Source organism: Aotus nancymaae, unplaced genomic scaffold (genome assembly GCF_030222135.1).
Source record: "Aotus nancymaae isolate 86718 unplaced genomic scaffold, 86718_ANA_hifiasm-v0.15.2.pri h1tg000046l, whole genome shotgun sequence".
NCBI lineage: Eukaryota > Metazoa > Chordata > Mammalia > Primates > Aotidae > Aotus > Aotus nancymaae.
Window position 1 is genome coordinate 19,769,237 of NW_026988460.1, and position 21,391 is coordinate 19,790,627.

The 21,391-nt window shown below is 39.3% G+C and overlaps 1 protein-coding gene across 4 annotated transcripts in view; it reads right to left on the reverse strand.

Moving 5' to 3' along the window:
• RAD18 (RAD18 E3 ubiquitin protein ligase) overlaps positions 1–21,391 on the reverse strand; it is a 103,878-nt gene that overhangs the window by 889 nt on the left and 81,598 nt on the right. For all 4 annotated transcript variants that reach the window (XM_012471044.2, XM_012471035.3, XM_012471052.3 and 1 more), the window contains one exon: positions 13,169–13,231. In XM_012471044.2, the coding sequence (XP_012326467.2) occupies positions 13,169–13,231 (63 nt within the window). The remainder of the gene's footprint in view (positions 1–13,168; positions 13,232–21,391) is intronic.

The following is a 21,391-nucleotide window of genomic DNA, read 5'->3' on the forward strand; positions in this document are numbered from 1 at the left end:
TAGAAAAAAGAAATGGTGTCTTAGGAGGTAATGATCATTATTCTACAACAGTTTCTAATTTACAAGTGTTTTCACATGCATTATTTCATTAAAACCTCAAAATAACCCTCTATTCTGTTGATGAATTAATAATTGTTATTACTAGTATTTCTACTTTATGAACTAGTGAATTAGCAAAGATCACAGATAATAAATGGGTTCTGAACCCCTTTTTCTGAATTAAAATCGAGGAGTTTATGCTTCTGTTTAACATGTAGAGAGCTGGGTGTAAAAAAAAAAAAGGCAAACAAAAAGCTGCTCCCATCCTAACAAGAAAAGGCCAGAAAGTCTAATAAAATCTTAACTCTTTTTGATCCTTCAAAGACTGACATTGTAAAGTAACTAAGAAAGCAAAATTCCAAAGAAAAATGTTCCCCTCCAAAGGTGGGCCATACTTCTCTCACTTTTGGCAGAGTGTTGGAGAACGAGGTGGCTGCCATATAACCAGGTAAGAAGAATCAGCTAAGATTTTCCTAATTTCTTAAATACAGGCTAGTATTGCAGGCTCTGACACAAGGAGAGTCCGCTCACACTTGGCAGCTCTTTTCCACAAGCCTTGTCAGGTGCTCACAAGAAAGACTGGGAATAGGGCAGGAGAATGGAGAGGCCACTTCAGTGGCTACTGGGGAGAGGAAGAAATCCTGCCCACTTTCCTGAATGCTTCTCTCCTGTGAAACATAAGCTTTTCAATTGCTGAGCGATGCACAGGAAACTCCCCCTGGGGCTCTGGCAAAGACCCATTGCCTCTAGGGAAGGAGCAGAGGTGAAAAGGAACACAGGCAAAGATTTACTGCTGCAGGGGAAACGGTAGAAACTAAAACCTCTACCTTACAGGAAGGGCAGAAAAATCTCAGGCTGATGACCTTATACTGACACCAAGCAGAGGTTTGGTCAAGGCAGCCTGATACCATGGGAGGAGGTGGAAGTGCTGAGAAAGGCCCATCCCTGAGACCCAGGCACACAGGGTCTACCTAAGACTCAGGCTGGACTGAGACAACAGTGAACCCCAGCTGTCTCTCACCATGTGCCTAGCACCAAGCAACAAGCAGGAGCAGGAATGGCTGAGGGAGAGACAAGGACATGAAGATATGCCCTTACATGGTGCAGGCAGGCAAGCATGGCTGAAAGGAAAACGGGAGTAAAATCGGTGAGAAAAAGCCTCTGGCAATCCAGCCCCCATACTAAGCAGAAGTCAAAACAGCCATCTGCTAGAGTAACTTGAAGCCTCTGATGCACTGAGGTTCACATTAGTCACTAGGAAACACCAACCCGAGTCAACTCTGAATTACATGGCTCAGCTCCCAACACTAATGACCCAATAGGATGCCCATTTCTAGGCACAAACACTACTGACCTCGGTCCCTATGGTCCTTCACTGTATGGCTGGCATTCACAAAGTATCATGCACAAAGAAGCAAGGGAAAAAAACCCATTTTGAGATAAAGCAGCTGGCAGATACAGAGATGACCCACACAGAGGACTTTAAAATACCTATGATTAATATGTCACAGACTTCAGTGGAAAAGTCAAGCAACATGCATGAATCAGTGGAAAATTTCAGCAAATACGGAAATAAGACTCAAATGGAAATGTTAGGAATAGACAGCAACAAAGATAAAAAAAATTCTTTCAATAGGCTTTAAGTATAATACATAAAGTTGATAAAAGACTTAGTGAACTAGAAGATATGTCAATAAAAACCATCCAGATTGAGATACAAGAGAAAAAGGAGTGTGTGGGGCGTGCACACTGAATAGAGCAGCCAAGAGCTATTGGGACAATAAAAATGGCATAACACGTGTATAATTGGAATACCTAAAGGAAAAGAAAGAAAGAACTATGGAAAATAAATATGTAAATATATGTGGCTGTGTATTTTCTAAAAATGCTGAAACACATCAAATCAAGATCAAAGTTGATCAAAGAACCCCAATCTTGATAAATACCAAAATTAAACAAGATCAACAAACAAGATCTCTCCAGGGTTTGTTGTTGTTGCTGTTTGCTGTTATTGTTTAGTGAATTTTCTAAACCAATCCTATAAATATGTATTCTTTGTTGTGTATGGCAACTAAAAGTGTCTGCTTGATTAGCTTTGTGGTCCACTCATGATTGGACAGTTCCTTAGACATCTGGAACCAATATCATACAGAACCCCTTAGCAAAACCAGTCTTTGCTGAAGGGCTGTGTGTATGTGCTGGGGCACGCAATCAACATTCACTCAACACTTGATGGACAACTCTGCCTTAGCCTCTACTTCCTGCTTGCCCACAGCCTCATGGTTAATCGGAGGTAAAGGTCTTTCCTAAGCATGCACAGAGCTCTATGAATGAGAGTGACCCTCTAGATTCCCAGGAATATTTCGCAGCTGTTCAAAACCCCCATGGAAATCTTATTCTTCAGCTTTTACTGCTAGGCTTTTTGGTTAGCATATTGTTTGTCCCATCTGTTATCTACCACCTAAGACAGCTGCAAAGCTACTCAAATGCCTCTAGTTGTTTTCAACAAACACCCTTAGAGGAAAGGCTTTTTGAATTGAGTAAGCTCCAAGTCAGGTAAAGTAAAGATAGTCTTGCAAGTAGAGTCTTCCAGGGAGAACTATTAGACACTAAGGCTAAGTAAAAATTCTCTGAGGATGCGGCTTTAAAGGAGCTCCAACCCCACTCTGCCTTCTCTGGGGGCTGCCAGCCTGCTGGTCCTCATCACGACTGCAGACTGTTGGTTCCTGAGGCCACAGAGGAACTGGAGAGAGGACAATGAGAACAAAGCCAGTCAAATCACCGCAAGGCTCACTGTTCTGAGATTCAGACATTTTTCTTGAATAAATGCTCCCTAAATTGCTGCAGCCTTTGGTTAATTTTCAGAGTTTTCCAAAAAGTTGATTCTGACAATTTTTGCAGTTTTGTTATTGCTTTTATGAAGCAGAGAATTTCCACCATTTTTGATATCATTTTTCTTATCATTTTTACTGTTTATGTTTTAGTTCATGTTCTTAAAATCTCTCAACTTTCACCATGTCAAATTTTTTATCTCAATGTTTGATTACCATTTAGTTATTTGACTTCTGACTCTTTTTAAGGCTTAAGTTTTAGTGGGATGTTCTTCCTTACTTTTAACTTCTATTTTACTGCTCTTTATTCTCATATCTTGTTTTCAATAATCCTTTAAAATTTTTCAGTAATATTTTCCTCCCATGTTTCCCCTCTATGATTTGCCTTTATGATAGCTGGCAACAGATATGGCTATTGAGGTAGTGGAAGAAGTCGTCTATACCATAAGTGGGGGATTAGGAGGGGAGTTCCTGGCAAGGATCTCAGTGGTTCTCCCAGAACAATCCTCTAAAACACTTCATCCCCTAAGATGCAAGAATCTTAATAGAATAACTCAACCCATATTTTTCCCATGCATGTAACATATTGACTTACTGGAATAACACTTAATAAGATCTCACAGGTGCAGCAGGTTTTTAAATTCTTGGTCTTCAGCAGGTATAATCAATGAATTTCTTTTAGTAAAATTCGCCAATAGCATGTTAGCCAGATGGGATGATATTCCTGCGGAGGGCCACAGTGAGGCATCTACTGTTAAGGTATCAAATCTATCTACTGTTAAAGTATTGAATCTACTGAATGCAAAAACATGCCTTGGGAGATCTGGCCATTCATTACCAGCCTGCTTCCAATACACATTATTTCCAGGATGATCTACTTTCTTTCTTGGTAGGGCCATAGAAAGAATATCTTGGTGTGTGCCTCTCCTTGCCTCATGTTGATTACAGAGAGAGTGGTCAGATCAAGGGCCACTCTAAACAGGCCTAGGTTTCTTTTTATTCATTTTTTTAAACATGGGATGCACTGCTTTCCTGCTGCAAGTACGTTCAATTATAGTAATTGTATCATTTAACAAACATGACAGGCTCATAAGTGCACGCAAACAACTTCTCATGGGTTTAAAATGAAATGTAGACTATTAATAGAGAAAATGATTCTTCCTTTTCCGATTTTGTAAAATTAGAGAAAGTTATTTTCTAAAATTTTCTTTCAAAGGCACTGAGATAGAGACAAAGAGTTAGCAAGATTCTTAAACAGTGTTAGCTTAAAAATCAAATTTACAAATTTGGAAAGGAGCCTTTATTTCTTTTAAACAATTACAGCCTGCAAGGTGACCACTCTGACAGGCTGACAAGTGCTGGCTCCGGCAGGGCTAAAGCATTTCCCTTGTTCCTGTCTTCTGCCTCCTGACCACCCTTGTGTCTCTCCCTCGTGGCCCTGTGTGGTGTGCATAACATCTCTAAGACCTTTGAGTATAATGAAACTTTTGTTTTCCCAAACCTCTCCTATGTCTCCTCTTGTGGCCACACCTGACTGACCATCTCATAAAAGAATACAAAATGTAGCTCAAAACAGTTAGATGAACCAATATTTAAAGACATAAGACCCCAAGACTAGTCTGTAAAAAATAAGTTTCCTGCTGCTTATGAAAATACTGCTTTATATGGAGCCATGTGTTGCTAACGAAACCTCTAAATCATTTATGGAATTAAGAGAATGTGTTGGAACTGATATGGCATGTTCTAGGACTAATATCTCAAATATGCCACTTGTGGTACCACAAAAAATAACTATAAGCTTAAGACATGAATTTGTAGAAATGCATCATTTTGTTGAAAAATTAAGCTCTGAAGGCTTTTCCTGATTCTGCTTTTAAAACTACATCACAGCATTTAAGTTCTTCCTTAGAATGAACTGCAGCTGTTTAAACTATTCCATACTCTGCTGAAATCAGGAGGCCTGGATGCTGATCCTGGCAGTATCACTAACTAGTCCTCGGACCTTGACTAAGGGTCAGTTTACCTCTCTGGAGCCCAGCTTCCTTCTCTATGAAACAAATAGATTGGACTAGATGAGCTCTTGTATCTTTCTTGCTTTAAAAAGTGAGATGATGGGATTTGTTTTCTTTTCTTTTTTCTTTTTTTTTTTGAGATGGAGTTTCGCTCTTGTTGCCCAGGCTGGAGTGCAATCGCGCATTCTCGGCTCACCACAACCTTCACCTCCTGGGTTCAAGCGATTCTCCTGCCTCAGCCTCCCAAGTAGCTGGGATTACAGGCATGTGCCACCACATCCGGCTAATTTTTTGTATTTTTAGTAGAGACAGGGTTTCACCATGTTGGCCAGGATGGTCTCGATCTCTTCACCTAGATGGGATTTGTTTTCTAAGTGTTTTCTGGTAGTAATGTCTTTAAGAAGTCATCATTATCAAAAGAAAATACCTTTTGGAGGGGAGAGCTAAGATGGCCAAATAGGAACAGCTCTGGAGTGCAGTTCCCAGCGAGAACAATGCAGAGGGTGAGTGAACACCGCATTACCAAACAAGTTATTACTGCTCACAGACCAGGAGATTCCTGGGCTGAAAAGCGCCACGAGGTTCCAGCACAGCTGTTTCAGCCAGTGCAGCAGGTCTCCGCATAAAAACTCTGGGCAGCCGTTTCAACTAGCACCTGGAACTCCAGGGAGACAGAGTGCCCATTCAACCAAAAAAAGGGGGTGCTGAAACAGGGAGCCAGGTGATTTGGCTTGGCAGGTCCAATCCCCACAAAGACCAGCAATCTGAAATGCTCTGGACTGAGAGTTTTGCAGCAAGAGCAGTTGGACCCGGGATGGTCCAACTCTGTTGGGGGAAGGGCATCTGCCATTACCGAGGCAGGCCGCCACTACCGAGGCAGTCCACCACTACCAAGGCAATCTGCCACTACCGAGGCAGTCCACTATTACCAAGGCAGTCTGTCATTACAGAGGCAGTCTGCCATTACTGAGGCAGACTGCCATTACCAAGGCAGTTCTAACTATACCTCTATAAACAAAACTGCAAGGAAGTTCACACAGCAGCTGGGCAGAGCCCACGGCAGCTAAGCAATGCCTCTACTGGCAGACTGTGACTACGCTACCTCCTTGCTGGGCAGGGCAGCTCTGAAAAAAGGCAGCAGCTCGTCAGGAACTTATAAAGCCCCACCTTCTCAGGACAGAGCACCTGGGAAAAAAGGCGGTTATGAGTTCCGCTGCAGGAGACTTAAACGTACCTGCCCAGCAGCTCTGAACAGAACAACGGACCTCACAGCTCAGCACCTGGGCTCCTATAAGGGACAGACTGTTTCCTCAAGCAGCTCCCTGATCCCCATATATCCAAACAGTCACCTCATAAAGGAGAGCTCAGGCTAACATCTGGTGGGTATCCTTCTAGGATGAAGATAACAAGAAGAAACTGGCAGGAACCCTTACTGTCCTGCAATCGCCGCAGGTGATCCCCAGGCAAGCAGGGTCTGGAGTGGACCTCCAGCAGTCCTATAGCAGAGGGGCCTGACTGTTAGAAGGAAAACTAAAAAACAGAAAGAAATAACTTCATCCTCAACAAAAAGGATGTCCACTCAGAGACCCCATCTGAAAGTCACCAACCACAAAGACCACAAGTTGATAAATCCACAAAGATGGGAAGAAACCAGCGCAAAAAGGATGAAAACACCCCAAACCAGAACGCCTCTCCTTCTCCAAGGATCACAACTCATCACCAACAACGCAACAAAGCTGGATGGAGAATGAGTCTGACGAATTCACAGAAACAGGCTTCAGAAGGTAGGTAATAACAAACTTCTCTGAGCTAAAAGAACATATTCTAACCCAATGCAAAGAAACTAAGAACCTTGAAAAAACGTTTGATGAAACGCTAATGAAAATAAACAGCTTAGAGAAGAATATAAATGACTTAAAGGAGCTGAAAAACACAACATGAGAATTTCGTGAAGCATACACAAGTTTCAATAGCTAAAATCAACCAAGCAAAAGAAAGGATATCAGAGACTGAAGATCAACTCAATGAAATAAAACGAGAAGGCAAGATTAGAGAAAAAAGAGTGAAAAGAAATGAACACTGCCTCCAAATGTGAAAAGACCTAATCTACGTTTGATAGGTGTACCTGAATGTGACAGAGAGAATGAATCCAAGCTGGAAAATACTCTTCAGGATATTATCCAGGAGAACTTCCCCAGCCTAGCAATATTCAAGTCCAGGAAATACAGAGAACACCACAAACATATTCCTCAAGACGAGCAACCCCAAGGCACATAATCGTCAGATTCACTAGGGCTGAAATGAAGGAAAAAATGCTAAGGGCAGCCAGAGAGAAAGGTCAGGTTACCCACAAAGGGAAGCCCATCAGACTCGCAGCAGACCTCTCAGCAGAAACCCTAAAAGCCAGAAGAGAGTGGGGGCCAATATTCAACATCCTTAAAGAACTTTCACACTAGAATTTCATATCCAGACAAACTAAGCTTCATAAGCAAAGGACAAATAAAATCCTTTACAATCAAGCAACTGCTGAGAGATTTCGTCACCACCAGGCCTGCCTTACAAGAGCTCCTGAAAGAAACACTAAACATAGAAAGGAACAACAAGTACCAGACACTCCAAACACATACCAAATGGTAAAGAGCATTGCCACAATGAACAAACTGCGTCAACTAATGGGCAAAACAACCAGCTAGCACCAAAATGGCAGGATCAAAGTCACACAAAACAATATTAACCTTATATATAAATGGACTAAATGCACCAATCAAAAGATACAGACTGGCAAATTGGATAAAAAGTCAAAAACCATCTGTGTGCTGTACCCAGGAAACCCATCTCACATGCCAGGACACATATTGGCTCAAAATAAAGGGATGGAGGAAGATTTACCAAGCAAATGGAGAGCAAAAAAAAAAAGCAGGAGTTGCAATTCTAGTTTCTGATAAAACAGACTTTAAACCAACAAAGATCAAATGAGACAAAGAAGGGCACTACGCAATGGTAAAAGGATCAATGCAACAAGAAGAGCTAACAATCCTAAATATACACACACCCAATACAGAAGCACCCAGATACATAAAGCAAGTTCTTAACGACTTTCAAAGAGACTTAGACTCCCACACAATAATAGTGGAAGACTTTAACACCCCATTCTCAATATTAGACAGATCAACGAGACAGAAAATTAACAAGGATATCCAGGACTTGAACTCAGATCTAGACCAAGCAAACCTAATGGACATCTACAGAACTCTCCACCCCGAATCCACAGAATATACATTCTTCTCAGCACCACATCACACCTACTCTAAATCTGACCACATAATTGGAAGTAAATCACTCCTCAGCAAATGTAAAAGAACGGAAATCATAACAAACAGTCTCTCAGACCACAGTGCAATCAAATTAGAACTCAGGATTAAGAAACTAACTCAGAACCGCAAAACTTCATGGAAACTGAACAACTGGTCCTTGAATGTTGACTGGATACACAATGAAATGAAGGCAGAACTAAAGATGTTCTTCGAAACCAATGAGAACGAAGACACAATGTACCAGAATCTCTGGGACACATTTAAAGCAGTGTCTAGAGGAAAATTTGTAGCAATAAATGTCCACATGAGAAGCAAGGAGAGATCTAAAATCAATGCCCTATCATCAAAATTGAAAGAGCTAGAGAAGCAAGATCAAAAAAACTCAAAACCTAGCAGAAGACAAGAAATAACTAAGATCAGAGCAGAACTGAAGGAGATAGGGACACAAAAAACCCTTCAAAAAATCAACAAATCGAGGAGCTGGTTTTTTGAAAATATCAACAAAATGACAGACCACTAGCCAGATTAATAAAAAGAAAAGAGAGAAGAATCAAATAGATGCAATAAAAAATGATAATGGGGATATCACCACCAATTCCACAGAAATGCAAACTACCATCAGAGATTACTACAAACAAATCTATGCACACAAACCAGTAAACCTGGAAGAAATGGATAAATTTCTGGACACTTGCACCCTCCCAAGCCTAAACCAGGAAGAAGTCAAAACCCTGAATAGACCAATAACAATGGTTGAAGTTGAGGCAAAAATTAACAGCCTACCAACAAAAAAAAGTCCAGGTCCAGATGGGTTCACAGCCGAATTCTACCACACATACAAAGAGGAGCTGGTATCACTCCTTCTGAAACTATTCCAAACAATCCAAAAAGAGGGAATCCTTCCCAAATCATTTTATGAGACCAACATCTCCTGATATCAAAACCCGGCAGAGACTCAACAAGAAAAGAAAACTTCAGGCCAATATCCATGATGAACATAGATGCAAAAATCTTCAATAAAATACTGGCAAACCGACTGCAACCGCACATCAAAAAGCTTAACCATCACGGTCAAGTAGGCTTCATCCCGAGGATGCAACGCTGGTTGAACATATGCAAGTCTATAAATGTAATTCACCACATAAACAGAACCAAAGACAAAAACCACATGGATACCTCAATAGATGCAGAGAAGGCCTTCGACAAAATTCAACAGCCCTTTATGCTAAAAATTCTCAATAAACTAGGTATTTGGTACGTATCTCAAAATAATAAAAGCTATTTATGACAAACTCGCACTCAATATCATACTGAATGGGCAAAAACTGGAAGCATCCCCTTTGAAATCTGGCACTAGACAAGGATGCCCTCTCTCACCACTCCTATTCAATATAGTATTGGACGTTCTAGCCAGAGCAATCAGGCAAGAAAAATAAATAAAGGGTATTCGATTAGGAAAGGAGGAAGTCAAATTGTCTCTATTTGCAGATGACAAGACTGTACATTTAGAAGACCCCATTGTCTCAGCCCAAAATCTCCTGAAACTGATAAGCAACTTCAGCAAAGTCTCAGGATACAAAATCGATGTGCAGAAATCACAAGCATTCCTATACACCAATAACAGACTTAAAGAGAGACAAATCAAGAACGAACTGACATTCACAATTGCTACAAAGAGAACAAAATACCTAGGAATACAACAAACAAAGGATTTAAAGGACCTCTTCAAGGAGAACTACAAACCACTGCTCAAGGAAATAAGAGAGGACACAAACAGATGGAGAAACATTCCATGCTTATGGTTAGGAAGAATCAATATTGTGAAAATGGCCATACTGCCCAAAGTAATTTATAGATTCAATGCTAATGCCATCAAGTTACCTATGACCCTCTTCACAGAACTGGAAAAAACCACCTTAAACTTCATATGGAACCAAAAGAGAGGCCACATAGCCAAGTCAATTCTAAGCAAAAAGAACAAAGCTGGAGGCATCACACTACCTGACTTTAAACTATACTACAAGGCTAATCAAAACAGCATGGTACTGGTACCAAAACAGAGATACAGACCAATGGAACAGAACAGAGGCCTCGGAGGCAACGCCACACATCTACAACCATTTGATCTTTGACAAAGCTGACAAAAACAAGCAATGGGAAAAGGATTCCCTGTTTAATAAATGATGTTGGGAAAACTGGCTAGCCATGTGCAGAAAGCTGAAACTGGACCCCTTCCTTACATCTTACACTAAAATTAACTCCAGATGGATTAAAGACTTAAACATAAGACCTAACACCATAAAAACCCTAGGAGAAAACCGAGGCAAAACCATTCAGGACATAGGCATAGGCAAGGACTTCATGACCAGAACACCAAAAGCACTGGCAACAAAAGCCAAAATAGACAAATGGGATCTAATTAAACTCCAGAGCTTCTGTACAGCAAAGGAAACAATCATTAGAGCGAACCAGCAACCAACAGAATGGGAAAAAATTTTTGCACTCTACCAATCTGACAAAGGGCTAATATCCAGAATCTACAAAGAACTAAAACAGATTTACAAGAAAAAAACAAACAAACCCATTCAAAAGTGGGCAAAGGATATGAACACTTTTCAAAAAAGACATGTATGAGGCCAACAAACATATGAAAAAATGTTCATCATCACTGGTCATTAGAGAAATGCAAATCAAAACTACATTGAGATACCATCTCACACCCGTTAGAATGGCGATCATTAAAAAATCTGGAGAAAACAGATGCTGGAGAGGATGCGGAGAAATAGGAACACTTTTACACTGTTGGTGGGAGTGTAAATTAGTTCAACCATTGTGGAAGACAGTGTGACGATTCCTCAAGGAACTAGAAATAGAATTCCATTTGACCCAGCAATCCCATTACTGGGTATATGGCCAAAGGATTATAAATTATTCTGTTATAAGGACACATGCACACAAATGTTCATTGCAGCACTGTTTACAATAGCAAAGACCTGGAACCAACCCAAATGCCCATCGATGATAGACTGGACAGGAAAAATGTGGCACATATACACCATGGAATACTATGCAGCCATAAAAAACGATGAGTTTCTGTCCTTTGTAGGGACATGGATGAACCTGGAAACCATCATTCTCAACAAACTGACACAAGAACAGAAAATCAAACACTGCATGTTCTCACTCATAGGCAGGTGTTGAACAATGAGAACACATGGACACAAGGAGGGCAGCATCACATACTGGGGTCTGTTGGGGGTACTAGGAGAGGGACAGTGGTGGGTAGGGGGTTGGGGAGGGATAACAGGGAAAGAAATGCCAGATATTGGTGACGGGGGGATGGAGGCAGCAAACCACATTTCCATGTATGTACCTATGCAACAATTCTGCATGATTTGTATATGTATCCCAGAACCTAAAGTGCAATAAAATATATATTAAAAAAAAAAAAAAAAGAAGTCATCATTAACAAGAATAGGTTTGGGCTCAGGAACTCTGGGCTCATTATAGTCACTGGTGTCAGGGTTAGTGTAGCATGAAGAGGTACAAGAGGAAATAGCTAAGGAGTCACCTCCTCTTCCAGAACTCAAAGTTAAATAATGCTTAGGTAAGAGACAGTAATGCAGCCCAAAACTCAAAGTTACATAAAATGCTACTGCTTGAATCACCAAATATCTCATAATAAAACCATGTAGCCCCTGGATACAGCACACTTTTCCACTATCCCAGTGATTCAGCTAAGAAACTACAAAATGTCAACAGCACAGCAAACCTCTCCTCTTTTGGAAAGATAGTAGCGTTTAATGGTTGAGAGCACTGACTTTTGACAAGTAGGTTAGAATCTCATTTTCATCAGTTATTACTTATTGCTGTATGACCTTGATCTGGAGACTTACCCCTTTTAGCCTCAGTTTCCACACTGTAAACAGGGATAATAATAGCATATCACAGTGTTATCATATTTTAATGAGATCACACATGTATTTCCTATGAGTTAGACTCATGTTGACAGTGGTGTTAAAATGCTGAACTTAATAGACCAGTAGGGGTTATGGGCAAACAAATAATCATATAAATGTGCTGGGAAGTGATGGGCACGGTGCTGTAAGCACCTACAGTAGGAGGACTGGATCCAGGAAAAACTTGAGCTGGTGAGTAGTGGTGTAAACTAGGTGAAAACATAAAGAACATTCTTGGTAGAGGGCCAAGTTCAAAGGCTCTGTGTTGGGAGGGAGCTTTTCATGCAGGAGGACTTAAGAAGTCTATATGATGAAGCAGGGAGAATTTATAAGTATATAATAAGAGATGTGTCTGGAGAAAGAGATCCAACCATTTAGGACTTTTTAGGCATATTAAAGAGTCCCTTCTTGAACCTAAAAGGAACAAGAAGCCATTCAGGACTTTTTAGAGCAGAGGGATGAGTAATAGTGATCACATTTGCATTTTGAAAAGATCGCTCTAGCTGCATTGTGGCAATTACATAAGATTATAATACCATGTTTTTACTGTACCTTTTCTAGGTTTAGATACTAACAGGTACCATTGTGTTACAAATACCTAACTGTAACATGCTGTACAGGTTTGTAGCCTAGGAGCAATATGCTATACACTAGAGCCCAGCTGTGTGGTGGGCTATACCATCTAGGTAAGCATACTCCGATGCTCCCACAACAATGAATTCACATTTCTCAGAAAATATTCCCACTGTTAAGTGATGCATGACCATATTAATAACCAGGAACAATTTATCCATACAGAAGGAACATCTAATACATAGCTACAGTTATAGGATTCCATTCCTTAGCAGAAATATATAGAAACAAGTAGTAAACTGAAAATCTTTATGTTGCGTGTAGATTACTACTTTCTTAAACCAGATAGCACAAATATCATTTTGTTTGAAAATAAGCTGCATAGAAGTATAATTTCTCAGGTCAAAGCGTATGCTTATTTCATGATTATGAGAACTCACTTATGTGACGCTTCCCAGGCTTCCTCTTCTTCTAGAAGATCTCTTATGATGTCTGAACTGGAACTAAAAGGATATATACATATATACATCAGCATTGCCAGACAGCAAGAAGGTTGTATCATCCCATTTATATAAAATTCTAGAAAAAACAACAAATGTATAGTGACAGAAAGCAAACCAGCAAACCAGTGGTTACCAGTGAGAGAAAGGAGGGAGTAGGGGTGGGCAAGGAAGGACAGAGCCAAATGTAGTTTCCATTAGGAGAGGAGGAGCAAAGGTCAAAGGTACTGAAGAACACTGAGGCAGATTTTACCAACTTTAGCATTTTCCACTAGCCAGGGAGATTCACTGCCAGGTCTACTTCAACAGAAGTTGTTCTAAACCTTTCTATTCACAAGGCCCCAGCTCTTGCTACTCCTTACCTTGGAGATAACTACTCCAATTTTAAATAAAACTGAAGCTGTGTTAATCCAACCTTCTCATTCCCTTCTCTCCTCCAGTGTCATTCATTCTTCTTTATCTGAAGTGCTTAAGGTCCTGTTTCTCAAGCTTTTAAAATTACCATCTTTCTAAGGAGCCTTTTTACACTTTTCCCCCAACTCTATGACATTTTTATACCATACCACAAATAATGATGTCCATTTGTTCATATGTTGTGTATGTGTATGTGTATACACACACATACACACAGATATACACACACACACATATATATATAAAGCACAGATATGTGTGTGTGTGTGTGTGTGTGTGTGTGTGTTTTATGCATATACAGAGTAACCTTTTTACCCACTTCCTACCCCCACAAAAAACAAAGTTCCACCCTCTGGGGGTGATATTGCTCCTACTGAGAACCCATGAGGTAGGGAAATGGGAACTGGTGGGGATCATTTAGTTCTGGGGCCTGGTAGGGTCATAGAGTTGGAGAAAGAGCAGTCAGCTTCTTGCCAACAATCCCCTGCCACCCTCAACACACACAATTTTTTTTAAATAGGAAGGTTACAAAGCATCTCTACTATTCCAGCCAAGTAAACAGGAGGGACAAACCTTTCAAGTAACCTAGTAGAGCCTGTGATCAATTTACCTAGGGGCTCTCAAATCACTAGCACAAATCACTGATTTGTCAAAGGAAAATATCTGCAGTACACTAATGACAGAAACCTAAGAGGTTTTTGCTATGCTACCTCAGTGAAAACAGATGGTAGAGATGGTTTACAAAAGACACATCTCAGAAGTTGCCTGCAATCTCCTCTTCCCTTGTGACTTCAATGCCACCGCCCAGCCAGGCTGCACAGCTCCCTGGTATCTTCAATTCTCATTACCTTTCCTTGTACCCCACCTCAGGCAATCACCTGAATGATAACCAAACCACTAAATGGACTGATATGAAGTTTGGGAAGTTCAGAATTATATCTAAAATGAAGTTTCAGAATTATCTGCTATATCTGCTGCTCCAATTCTAGTCACCACTGAAAAACAGAGTGATGCTAATACAATTAAAATACCAGACAGAACTATTCATTCCTTTTTTAAAGTAATGTACTTATTACTATATCTGCTCTAAAACCACATTCCTAAAATTAAACAGTTTCACAAATAGGATTTTACGGAAAGACACTTAGATACAGTGTCAGTGTTACCAAAATTATAACTCTCAGATCGCTACCCTGTGGATAGAAGCAATTAATATTTTTTAAGTCTTAGTCATTTTAATATGCCTTGAGGATCAAAAATTTCTTTAATATTCTTTCAAGACATCTAAAAAATCCTCCAAAGGAGAAAACTAATTATTCATTTTGGTATTTCTGAGGTCAGAGCATATACAAGCCTATGTAACTACAGCTTTAAAGTCTAGAACAAGGAACTTTTTCAGAGTAGACTTCAGCTCATCTACTATTTGGTCCTGAAACATTCTGGGAGACCACGCTTCAAGAAGCTGGATGAATGTAAGGTCTGGTACCTGAACATTACAGCTCACCTATGGAAGGACATTCAAATAGCACTTTCTGATGTCCGTACTGGTCCAGGCTACGGTGGATATCATCATATAGATTACATGTGAGAAAGACTCACTGGCAAAGATTCAAAATTGAATCTTGAATTTGATGGAATTCCCAACCTTGGTAGAGGAAGATGTTAATAGGCTTATTTAGAACACCCGCAATTAATTTTTCACACCTTTTAGGCCTTATTTTCAGGTCAAAGTTTCAGAAGTGTAAGCTAACTCTGTGTGTGTGCATGCACACATACATGTACACCTTGGCCAAGCTGGTTTTCCTGTAATATCTCACTCTTGTTATTCTCTGACCGAAAGTAGCACAACTTCTTTAGCAAAGAAAAACTCTGTCTTTGTGTATTCCTTTTGTAGCACCTTATTTCATTCTACTAGTAAAGAATTTACCACTGAAGTTGAAAAGTAAGATGTTAAATAACTCTGGCAAATGTATGACTGGTAATGTTATTTAGAGAAAAAACCCACAGATTTCAGTGTCAGACAAAGTTAAGGTGCAGTCCCATTTCTGTCACTTACTGTGTAGTTTTGGGCAAGTTACTTAACTTTCCTCTGTGTCAATATCCTCACACATAAAATCAGGATAATAATATGTGTATTTCTTAGGATTTTTTTCAAAGCTTATTCAATATAACACATTCAATATTTAGCATAGAGCTTGGTACATAGTAAATGTTCAACAAATGTCAGTTCCATTTTCATAAAACAGATTTGGGTCTGAATTATCTGAATAACCAGTGCCATGCTTCAATTTGCCCAAGGAAACCTGATTACTATGTGCTCTATTTTAATCTTTGATTTCCACAGTTTCTATGACACAAGGGTGCAAATTCATCAGAACCAGCATGGCAGATACAAAGGGTATTGTGGGGTAGGAAAAACGCAAACATCTGCTATAAAAATCCTGTGAATTAAGGACTACTTACAAGTGGAATTTTTCTATTATCTAGTAGTTAGCCCCCTAAATTTCTTCCCTCAATTGTGGCATTAATTTGAATGTGGTTGAGTATATCCAATTGAAAACAATAACTCTTCTAGGGTACATCACTGGAGGATCAATGCAGGCTGACATGCCTACCAGACAATGGTACTTAAATAAACTCTGTCAGCTACCATGAATCTTTCCTCAAACCCCTATTTTCAGTAGTCTATTCTGTAAGATGAACAATAGCTTATATGCCAAATATTTCAGCAGTTGGCTGACAACATATTAGAATAGTAAATTTCCAGTTTTCAAAAAAATCATTCAATTATGACAATGACAACAATTATTTTCTGAGCAACTACCTCTACAAGCCACAGTGATAAATACTTTCTACACATTAGCTTTTTTATTTTTTTTATTTTTTAGAGACAGGATGTTGCTCTGTCACTCAGGCTGGAGTGCAGTGGCGCAATCACAGCTCACTGCAGCCTCAACTTCCTGGGTTCAAGCAATCCTCCCACTGCAGCCTTCTGAATAGCTACAGGTGCATACCACCACGTCTGGCTAATTTTTAAATATTTTGTAGAGATGGGGTCTCCCTATGTTGCCCAGGCTGGCTTCAACCTCCTGGGCTCAAGTGATCCTCTCGCCTTGCTTGGCCTCTCAAAGTGCTGGGATTACAGGTGTGAGCCACGACGCCCAGCCTTCACATTAGCTTTAATTTATAGAAGCACCTTAAGTTTTCTCCCCATTTGACAAAGGCTGAGAGAAATTAAAGTAAGTAGAAAAACAGGAACGGGAATGCAAAACTCATCTCCTTTTGCCCACCGTGCTGCTTCAATAGTGGTAGCAGAAAAATCAAATCCTATTGATTTTACCAGAGTTAAAAACACCCTCTCCTGCCTATTTATCAATAAGGTTTTTGTCAGACAACCATCAACAAAGTTCTGGAAAAAAAACAAGGCTAAGAGTTTCACTGCTCTCCACTTGAACTACAAAAAAAGATAAAATGAAGAAAGCTTTAGATAAGAGAAAATAATAAAAATAACATTAATATATGCAAAATCCTTAATAAGAGATGAAGCCAAGCAACAATAAGTTTATGTCCTATTTACAAACCATCCACAATATATAGTCATCTCATTTGCTTTGCAGAATCATCCAAGGAAGTTAGAGGGACAAACAAACCAAAAAACCAACTATCATTCCATTTTATCAATGGGGAAACTGAAACTCTGGAAGATTAATTTAAAATCTCCCACATACCAGGCACCCTTCCAAAGTCATAAAGCCAATGGCGGAGCTAACTTCCCACAATGAAACAAACAAGACTAACTGCTAAGTACATGGATCTCAAGGAGTCACATACATTTGAAGGACTTGAAGTCACAGTATCTTGTACAAAGATATATTCCCAAAAAACAAATGTTCCAATCATCTAAAAGATGGTCTATCTCATGCACTATACCCAGTTTAAGCTCTTTCTCCCTTTTTTTTTTTTTTGAGATGGAGTCTCGCTCTGTTGCCCAGGCTGGAGTGCAGTGGCACGATATCGGCTGGTAGCAACCTCCACCTTCCAGGTTCAAGCAATTCTGCTGCCTCAGCCTCCCAAGTAGCTGGGATTACAGGTTCATGCCACTTCACCTGGCTACTTTTTGTATTTTTAGTAAAGCTGAGATTTCGCCATGTTGGCCAGGCTGGTCTTCCTGACTTCAGGTGATCTGCCTGCCTCGGCCTCCCAAAGTGCTGGGATTAACTGTGTCTGGCCTAAGCACTTTCAAAAATGCAAAAGATACCGAAGAGCCTTTTTATATTCTCACATTTTCTCTAGAAACTTCCAACAACAACAACAACAAAAAACCGCCTGAAACAGAATAAACCATTTAAAACAAAAAACCACCTGAAAAAGAATAAACCTTTCAGGGTATTCTAAAGTTCATAAATAGTCTCACAAAAAAGGATATAACAAAATACACACAGTAATAAGTTTTAGTAGAAAAAGATTTTGTGGTAACATTAAATACACTGAATGTCACATTTAACAGTTATAAAATGAAATGTAATGTCAACCTTCCAATAGCAATTATGAAGATTTAAAAAAATATAAAGCCATCATTGACTTACAGTAAGATACTTCCAAATTAGAATATTGTTCCACTGTTTGATGTTTTCTTTAGATACTGTTTTCTCTCAATTTGACAGAAACATACTTATTTATTAATTTTTCTAATAATTCCAATACCCTCTAAATTACAAAATCTCATTGATATATTTGTCTTCCTTACTGCCTACACCACCAAACTTCATTAACTTATTTACGATGACAATTAACACTGATGAGATGATTTACAAAACTGCAAACAGTAAGATTTAAATAGTACTTGCTCTCCTCTTTGTTTAAAGTATTTATATATTTTTTATATTATATATATGTATTTTATATATATTTTTTGTTTAAAGTATTTATATATTAAAGTTTAATATAGTTACATGGTTCAAAATCAAATGACATAAAAGATGTATACTGAACTGGCCCACTTCCTCCTTTGTTCTCATCCAATCTGTTTTCTCTTATCTCCAACATGTAATCACTTTCATTAGTTTGTTGTGCATTCTTCTAGTGCTTTTTTATGCAAAACCAAATAAATATACGTATTCTTCCCCCTTTTAGAAAAGAGGTCACATGCTATACATGCTGTTCTGAACATCGGACTTTTCCATTATAAACATAACCTGGAACTCTCTATATGAGCACTGAAAGATTTTACTTTTAAACAATCACACAGTATTTCAGTATATGGATGTATTAATCAACCAATCCCCACTAATATATACTTGAGTTTCCAGGCTTTTGTTATTATAAACAATGATGCAATGAATAACCCTGTGTATAGGTTATTTTGTATGTGTGCAGGTACATCAGTGGGACAAATTCATCCAAATACTGAGTAAAAGGAAAAACAATAGTACCTTTAGTTGATCTCACCAGATTTCCCTCCTTAGGGATTGTAATACATAGTACTCCAACCAGTAATACATGAGAGTGCCTGTTTCCCCATGGCCTTAATGCAGAGTATATTATCAAACCTTAAGAGATTTGCCAACCAGGCCAGGTGCAGTGGCTAAAGTCTGTAATCCCAGCACTTTGGGAGGCTGAGGTGGGTGGAACACTTAAGGTCAGGATTTCGAGACCAGCCTGGCCAATATAGGGAAACCCTGTCTCTACAAAAAGAAAAAATTAGCTTGGTGTGAATCCACACCTGTAATCCCAGCTACTTGGGAGGCTGAGGCAGGAGAATCACTTGAACCCAGGAGGCAGAGGTTGCAGTGACCTGAGATCGTGCCACCACACTCCAGCCTGGGTGACAGAGTGAGACTCTACTTCAACAACAACAAATAAAAAAGAGATCTGACAACCTAACAGCTAAGAAATGGCTTACATTTGCATTTATTTTTAAGTGAACTGTCTGTTCATGACTTCTACCAATTTTTCTATTTTCCTTCTCAGTTTCCAGATGCTCAAAAAATTCTCAAATGTTTAAAAAATTCTATTTAATCTCATAGATCCAGGAATTTTATTTGAAATACTGATTTCAAAATAGATCTAGTCCTAAGAAATAATTTGCAAAAATTATCTCCTGCTATAGCCAAATCTGTTCCCTCTTTTCAGACCACCCCAGCCCAGACAGTTCCCATACCCTCACCTTTTTCACATGCAAATCAAGTGAACTAACCCAAGTCCATTTGGGCATGGTGTCTTCTGGATCCTAAAATCCCCAGAATCAGATCTGGTTTTCTATCTAGCAGACAGTTAACACTCTTATTTTCAGATGAACAAATTCTAAATCTGAAAAACTTATATTTAATATGTACACTGATAATCTTTTACTTTAAAAATATGATACATTCTACTCTGAAAAATAGCAATGGACTGAATTTTTCTTCCGTTATCCACTAACACTGCACCGAATTTTTCTTCTATTATCCTCTAAGGTTCTCCAGTTACATGAAAACAGTGGAGTGGGGAAACTCATAAACCAGTCACTTTAATATGTCACCTGCTCATTTAACTTCTAATCTGGCCTCAGTGCCTTCTGAGGATTTGGAGAACAGCAAGTCCAAGCAGGAGAAAAGTATTATATCTGAATTCAGAAAACCGGCTTTACCATTCATTAGGATCATGAGATTAAGTCACTTAATTTCTTTTTCAACGGACTCAATCATTGCCTTACCCGCCCAGAAACAGGGGTGCTTCAAATGCTCTTGCTGTCCTTTCTACTACAGTAGCACTATAAGTCTATTTGTCTATGTATGTCCCACCTATTCAACTGTTCAACGGTATATTCATATAGTACATAAAAGCAAAGCTTCCAAACTGGTGTGTTCCCCTCCTCCACAGGGCAGTTGTATACTAGGCATTAATCCCTAGCCCATAGCGAGACCTAGGGTGGCTGAAACCCCTGGCAGCATCATCTCTTTATCCTGGCGTGTCACAAAATACTATCATTTGCTATGTGTGCTGAAGAAAAGGGTTAGCAAACACCACATTAAAGATAGAAGAGAGAAAGAGAATGCATTCCTTTTAAGTCAATCACTTTAAATTCTTATAAAAAGTAAAGTGCTGCGGTGGCTCACGCCTGTAATCCCAGCACTTTGGGAGGCCGAGGCGGGCGGATCACGAGGTCAAGAGATCGAGACCATCCTGGTCAACAAGGCGAAACCCCGTCTCTACTAAAAATACAAAAAATTAGCTGGGCACGGTGGCGCGTGCCTGTAATCCCAGCTACTCAGGAGGCTGAGGCAGGAGAATTGCCTGAACCCAGGAGGCGGAGGTTGCGGTGAGCGGAGATCGCGCCATTGCACTCCAGCCTGGGTCACAAGAGCGAAACTCCGTCTCAAAAAAAAAAAAAAAAAAGTAAAGTGCTGTATTTTTTCAAGGAAAAAAAAATAAGAACATTAGGTTAATTCCAAATATTCTCTTGGATCTCTGGAAAAATTCAAGTTCAAAAGAGAATTAAGCAATTGTGCTTACATTTAACTTACAAACTTAAGAAACAAAAGATTATCTTACATTTAACTTACAAACTTAAGAAACAAAAGATTATCAGCTCTGAGAAAAACTGCAACTCTAATGCAGGGGAAAATTTTTTTAATTAGCAAAATATCCACTGCTACAACTAGATACTGAATCAAACTCTGAAGTTAAATGGGCAGGGAAACAAAATAATGATGCTTCATTCTGTTTTTATTCTTTCAATTGTCAGAAGTATAAATGACTGATACAAAT